At 57.7% G+C, this 6,693-nt stretch overlaps 1 protein-coding gene across 1 annotated transcript; it reads right to left on the reverse strand.

The window, feature by feature from the left end:
* Nucleotides 1-211: 211 nt before the first annotated feature.
* ADIRF (adipogenesis regulatory factor) lies at nucleotides 212-2,753 on the reverse strand. The gene is made up of 3 exons (XM_017893262.1): nucleotides 2,345-2,753; nucleotides 652-714; nucleotides 212-437 (listed from the first exon to the last, which is right to left on the reverse strand). The coding sequence occupies exons 1-3, from the start codon at nucleotides 2,403-2,405 to the stop codon at nucleotides 331-333; spliced, it is 231 nt and encodes a 76-aa protein (XP_017748751.1). The 5' UTR covers nucleotides 2,406-2,753; the 3' UTR covers nucleotides 212-330.
* Between the last annotated feature and the right edge of the window lie 3,940 nt (nucleotides 2,754-6,693).

Genomic DNA, 6,693 nt, shown 5'->3' on the forward strand with positions numbered 1-6,693 from the left:
CTGGCGCCTGAGTCGGGCGGGGAGGGGCAATAACAGAGATGGGGGCTGAGCCTCTGGTCTGGGAGCGTCTGGAGGCAAGCGGCGGGATGGAAAACATTCCTGAGACAGTTGGCTTGGATTTCCGAATTTGGGAAACTAGGACTTCAGCTATGGTGGCTCTGCTCTTGGGATGGGAGGACTGGACCCAGCTTGCGAGGAGTCGAAGTGAACACAGGCTAGGAACGTGAATTTTAATGAGGGGGCAGACCGAGGAGGTGGCGGATGCCCGGAGGTCAGGGCCAGGCTCTGCTGGATGGCGCCTGGAGGGGGGTCACCCAGGTCTCCCTGCTGTTATTTCAGGAGGCCGAATTTTTTCCCGATCCCAGAGAAGGTGTCAGAGGCCTGGCTAGCAGTCTTGTCGATGGTTTCCTGGGTGGTCTTGGCCAGCTGGTCCATGGCTGGGGAAGGGTGGGAGAGAGGGCAGGTCAGGCAGGGCCCCGGGAACCAGTGCACGTAGGTTTAGCCTGGCCCGGGTCTCCCGGGGGACCTGCCTGGGGCATTGTGCACAGAGGGCTCTGCAGAGGAGAGGATGTGCCTGGGCCCCGGGCCGGGGTGGGGCGGGGCAGTGGGAGGTGTGCTGGGGTTGCCCGCCTCCCTCCAGCCCCACCAGACCTTTCTGCCCCGCCTCTGTGGCCTGATCCACCACTTGCTGAGCTGCTGCTCCGGCCGCTGACACTGGAACAGAGAGATGTGGCTTTTAGCCCCTGTTGAGACACCACCGACCACAGGTGCCCCGCCATTGCCATGCCCCTCATGTGTTCTCCAGAGTATTCGGTGGTACAGGTCTAAGGGATGGATGCCATGGAGATGAAGTTCCTGGCCCAGGGCCGCCCAGCCCGAGGGGCAGGATCCCTTTCCATGCCTCTGGGATGTTTTTGTTGATTTCTAACTCTGAGCTCCTCCTCTGTGGGGGAGGAGCTTCCCTTTCCATCTCCAGGGCTGCTGAGAAAATGTTGGACAGAGGAAGGCAGGCAGGGCAGGGCAGGGCCAGACTGCAGCTAGCATCTGGACTGTTGGCTAATGCTGGGCATAGCCCAGAAGACCCCTGCCCCTTTTACAGCTTCTCGGCTAGAAGCCTGGCCCAGATGCCTGAATTCCCACCTTTCATGCACTTGGCCCTGGGGCTTGGACTTTTGCCAGGTTCTCACTGCCTCCTCCCTCCTGTGGCCTGCCCCGGAGGGCACACAAGCAAAGCCAGTCTCTCTGTGGACAGGCAGCTTAAGACATTAGGAGACAAGTGCAGGAAGGAGGCAAAACTTCCAAGGCCGGGCCATCTCCTCTGGACCACAGTTCCGCCTGCCGGGAATGGAGTCACCAGCCCCCCCCCCCCCACCGCCGTGGGCTGACAGGTGGCTCCGGCCTGTAGAGCGGTAACTCGTCCCTGCTGCTGAACGGGAAAGGGCCTGCCTTATCCAGACCCCATCCTTCCGAGAGGGTTAGTCAGGCAAATGTGCTGAGAGGCCCCTGGGGACCTCCTCTCGATTTAACCCATCAGAAAGCAGCCCATCCTTTGCACCCAGCTCTCAAATGGAAAAGTGAAGCCCAGAAGGAAAGGAACTGACACGGAGGCTTCCTTGGTAGCATTTTAGTCTCAAGGGAAGAACTGTGGGCCTCCCCTGGGGCACTGGTGAAGGAAGGGGTTGGTTTGGATATTGTCTCCTGACTGGGATATGGGCAGGACTGATAAGGAACTGTATGTAGTCCTGAGGAAGGCTGGGCTAGGCACAGGAAGAGCCCACCCAGTGAACCAGTGGTGTCCTCACATCTCCCATGCCCCCACTGCAGCTGGGTCACCTCCAGAATAAGGAGGAGAGCTGGAGGTGGAGGAACTAAGGACCTCCTTTGCCAGATGGGGACTTAAAGGTAAGGCGACGATTACTTTTCGGGGTTGGGGATGGGATGGAAACACAGCCCTTTGGGGTCTGGGGCAGCCTCTGGTGGCGGGCGCGGGTGGAGGTGGTGGCCGGCCGCCCCCGGTCCTGGTCCTGGACCTGGACCTTCACCCTTGCCTGAGGGCCTGGGTGGGGCTGCCCAGCGCCGGCCTGTCCTCCTCTGAGGGGCTCCCGCAGTACCCGCAGCGCGGCTCCGGCTCCTCTGGAGCCTCTGTTCCGCTGCCTCCCTCCGGGCACCATCTCTCCGCGCACCGGGGTGGGTGTCCTGCCCGCCCCTGCGTCTCAGTGGAAGACCAAGCCTTCCGAGCCAAGCTGCCGGTCCGCGAACTTGCCGACCGCGCAGACCCGCCGCTTCTGCCTGCGCGTTCACGCAGGTGCCCCTGCCTGGGCCCTAGGTCGCGCGCTGTACTCACCAGCTTCCTGGGCGGTCCCCTCCACCTGTTGCTTCAGGTCCTGCAAGCCCTTGCTGGCCATAGCTTCGGGGAATCTGTGGAGTCGTCAAGAGCAGCCAGAGCGACGTTGGATCCAGCCCAGAGTGGCGCTGCCAAGTGCCAGCTCCGGTTTTTAAGGCGCCTCAGGGCCGGCCTGCCCCGCGTAGGGGAGAGGACGCGGGGCGGTTCCCGTCATACAGGCTCCGGGGAGTGGCCAGGCCCTGCTCCAGTGTACGCAGGCCAGGGAGCACATCCTGGCCTAAGACGGGCCGCGGTGGGAAAGGGGAAGACCGAACCAGGGACCGAAGAGGGGTTAGGACAGGGGTCCAGAGAGGAGCTGGGGGCAGGAGAAGGGCGCACACCTCCTCCCAGCTCATCAGCCCCAGCCCTCCCTTTCTTACCTTGGGCATGAGCACTGGGTCAGCTCCAGGACAGGAGCTCAGGGCTGGTGTTGACATTAATGACAGCAGCGGTCTTTTACTGAGCATTTGTCTTGTGCCAGGCGCTGCCTAACACTCTGCAGTCTCTTGTATAATCTTTACAACCACCTCCTGAAATGAGTATTTTTATTAATAGCATCAGTGTATAGGAGGAAACTGAGGCAGCGAGGTCAGCCTCACCCAAACTCACGTGGCAGGGACTTGGATCCTCGAATCTGCCTAGGTGCCTTGTCAACCCTAGGGCTCTGGCAACGTCAGAGCCCCCAGCCCCAAACACCTGCAGGGTCACTGCTGACTGGCTCTCTGCCTGTAGCCACTGAAATCCAGTGGATGCAGACGGAGAGGGCCTAGTAAATCCTTCCCCTGAGAGGGCAAGACATAGGCGTGTGCACCTGCAGTCCATGCAACCCCAAGGGGGAGAGGGCAGTGTGCCTGTGCAGCCCAGGCAAGGAGACTGCCATCAGTCACTGAAGCCTGAGGAAGCTGGGCAGAAAGTATGGCTCAGGGAGGGCAGGAATAAGCTTGGGCCTTTCAGGTCACGTTTCCTGAGATGGGGTGGGCAAGGCTCTAGGGTACGACTTGTGACAGTTAGGAGGGGACTTAGGGACCTGGGCTAGAGTGGAGAAGGTCATCCCTGGGGGCAGCAAAATAGCCTGTGAGATACATTCCCCTGGCATACAAGGGGGCGCAGGTCAGGCCCCACCAAGCTGGGTGTACTCCCATTCCAGAGTCGGTCTTCAGGACCTGGAGACCAGTGCTCACCCACCCTGCCTCTCTGGGTCTCTCTAACGCTTCCTGTCTGGGGCTGTTTCTTGCACCTCTGCTGGCGTCTCCCCTATTCTGGAGCGCTGGGAAGCCCCTGCCACCCAGGCCTGGTCTGCTGGCACATACCCTGCTTCTAGTGGTGCAGTGTCAGCCCCTAGAGGGAGGTGTCTGGAAGTGCACCTGTACACACACACACACACACACACACACACACACACACACGCGCGCGCGCTGGATATGGATTAATGGAGATGAAGTCAACCCTGGGCAAAGGGAAGAGGCAAGCCATGAGATTAGGTGGAGGAAAGGGGTGGGAGCGGGTCTCAGGCAAAACAGAGTGATAACAGTCCTCCCAGCCCCCGCTCCTCCTCGACCAGAGCCTGGCCTTGCCCTGGGAGTGGCCAGATCGATGCCTGGGGCACCCTGGGGAGCCCAGCTCAGCCCTGCCCTGCCTGGCCAGCCGCAGCCCTGCCAGCCCTCCTGAAATCCCACCCGTAGTGTCCAATAGCCAGGCACGCCTTTGAGCGCTCCAGTTTATCACAGGCTGCTGGTGCCACTGGGCTCCAGGTCCCATGGGCAATGAGCTGTGAGCTGGACAGGAAGGGAGTAGCCTCTGTGGGGAGAAACAGCCAGTCCCCAAAAGATGATGGTAGAGACAGCTCTGTGTGGCCTTAGTGGCAGGCACTGGAGTCAAACCTCTTGGGTTCATATACTCTTAGAGCAAGCCCCTCACCTATCTGAGCCTCAGCGTCCCCATTACATCACAGCATCTCCCCAAAGTGTGTTTGTGAAGATTAAATGGGCTGAAGGGTGCCCAGCACTCGGCGGTGGACTTTGTAAGAAGGTCCAGGGCACTGGGGCTTCTCACACAAGGGCAGGCAGAAGGAGGGAGCACATTACCAAATTACCGTTGCCCCCCTACCCCCGTTTGCTGTGGTGTCACTTTTTTTTTCCCGTTTTTTCTTTTTGGAGACGGAGTTTTGCTCTTGTCACCCAGGCTGGAGTGCAATGGCAGGATCTCGACTCACTGCAACCTCTTCCTTCCAAGTTCAAGCAGTTCTGCCTCAGCCTCCTGAGTAGCTGGGATTACAGGCATGCACCACCATGCTCTCTGTTGGGGCTCAGAAACCAATACCCCAATATATAGTGCTGTGACATTCTGAACTGAAGAAGCCTTAAGATCTCTCCGACCAGGCTCCCCCAGGCCCCTCAACCCTTTGTCTCTTCCAAATCATACGGTGAAGTTGTTCTCTGAAGTCCCTCATCTGCCTAAAGTCTGGACCCACCAAAGAAGAAAACAATGACCCCTGGTCTCTTCCCAGCGTTTTCTCTGACTGAACTCATGTGACAAGGAGAAAGACTGAAGCCTGCTCACACACCTGGACAGGTTTTGCAAACCGTTGTCTGCTGTGTGAACCCAACAGACTTTGTTCCAGGCCACCGTGTGTTTTTCAAACCCACTGAATTCCCCTGAAAATCATTTACTGGCCCCCTGAAATCACCTGTACTTCCCCATTGCATCTGTACCCCATTTCATGGTGGGGCAGTCACTCTGATTTCCCCCATGCATGCTAGTGAATGTGTATTCCATTTCTAATCTGCTTTTATGAGCTGACTTTTCAGTGAACCTTCAGAGGGTAAAGGGAAAGTTTTCCCTTGGCCCCTGCACCGCAATTGGTAAGGTCCAAAATGTTAAATGGAAAATTCCAGAAATAGCTGGTCGTGATGGCTCACGCCTGTAATCCCAGCACTTTGGGAAACCAAGGCGGATGGATAGCTTGAGGTCAGGAGTTTGAGACCAACCTGGCCAACATGGTGAAACCCCATCTACTAAAAATACCAAAATTAGCCAGGCGAGGTGGTGCACACCTGTAGTCCCAGCTACTTGGGAGGCTGAGGCAGGAGAATCACTTGAACCCGGGAGGCGGAGGTTGCAGTGAGCAGAGATCACGCCACTATTCCAGCCTGGATGACAGAGTGAGACTCCATCTCAAAAAAAAAAAAAGAAAGAAAAAGAAAATTCTAGAAATAAACAATTCGTGTTTTAAATAACTTTCATTACAGTATATTGTTATAATTGTTCCATTTTCTTATCCGTTATTGTTAGTCTCTTACTGTGCCTAATGTATAAACTTCATCTTAGCGAGGCACATGTGTATGTGTAGGAAGACACATTATATGTAGGCTATCTTGGTACTATCTGGGGTTGCAGGCAGCTGGAAACATCTTGAGTGTATCCTAGTGGATAAGGGGAGTCGACTGTGCTTCTGCAGGGAGGTCAGAAGCAGCCTCACAGGGTGCAGAGCACATGAGGGTTCCAAGGCAAAGAGCACTGCCAGTGCCCATGGCTGGGAAGGGGCTTCCTGGTGATGTTGGTCATTTGAGTCCAGGAACAAGCCCTGAGTGTATGTGAGAGGGGGTTGTGGGGGTGCTGTGGTAGGGGCAGCAGGGACCCCTCTGGGCTCCTCCAGCAGAGGCAGAGGGCGCTGGAGCCTGGGGAAGGCTGTCACTGGGAGCCAGGCATAGGTGCCCTCTCCCTCACCCCTGACCAGCCTTGCTTCTCCTTGCTTTCTTCACAGCCCAGAGGACTCTCGGGCACACCCAGGCCCCAGGTGGCCTCCTCCTGGGGTTCATACAGGCCTGCTTATGTGCGCATGTCTGGACTGGGGAGCAGGAACAGCCCTGACTGCCCTGAGCTGCTTCCAGACCCTTCATGCCTGCCCGTGGCAGGGTTTGGGGGTGTGGAGACCAGCAGCCCCCTGCTCCATTCTGCCTCCTCAGTGGATGCCCATGGCCAGACAGGAGATACAGCCTGGCTCAGCTGTGTCTGACTTGGCTCCCAGCCTCCTGGGCTGCCCTTGAATCCACTGCAGAGGCTGGATGGGGAGGTGGTGTGGACAGGGCAGTATCTGAAGTCACATGTGGAAGGACTCAAGCTCTGGCTCCAACACCCAGGCCTGAAGGCCTGGGGCAAGCCACTGAAATGCTCTGAGCCCAAACTCAGATGAAATGCATCTGAGAATCAAAGGGGAAGGCGGGATGTCGAGGGAACTCTGGTCTGAACAAGCCTGCCCGGCATGCAAGGTTTCAAAACAATGCAGGGCCTGCTGGCCAGTGGCTTATATG

This window comes from Rhinopithecus bieti, unplaced genomic scaffold, assembly GCF_001698545.2.
Source record: "Rhinopithecus bieti isolate Rb0 unplaced genomic scaffold, ASM169854v2 scaffold_23869, whole genome shotgun sequence".
Lineage (NCBI taxonomy): Eukaryota > Metazoa > Chordata > Mammalia > Primates > Cercopithecidae > Rhinopithecus > Rhinopithecus bieti.

Bases quoted from the DNA above. Each gene is read 5' to 3' on its own strand.
- ADIRF (XM_017893262.1), bottom strand. From the start codon at position 2,405: ATGGCCAGCAAGGGCTTGCAGGACCTGAAGCAACAGGTGGAGGGGACC. The intron at 715-2,344 runs GTGAGTACAGCG...TCTCTGTTCCAG, and splicing joins GGGGACCGCCCAGGAAGCTG to TGTCAGCGGCCGGAGCAGCA. The intron at 438-651 runs GTCTGGTGGGGC...ACCCTTCCCCAG, and splicing joins CACAGAGGCGGGGCAGAAAG to CCATGGACCAGCTGGCCAAG.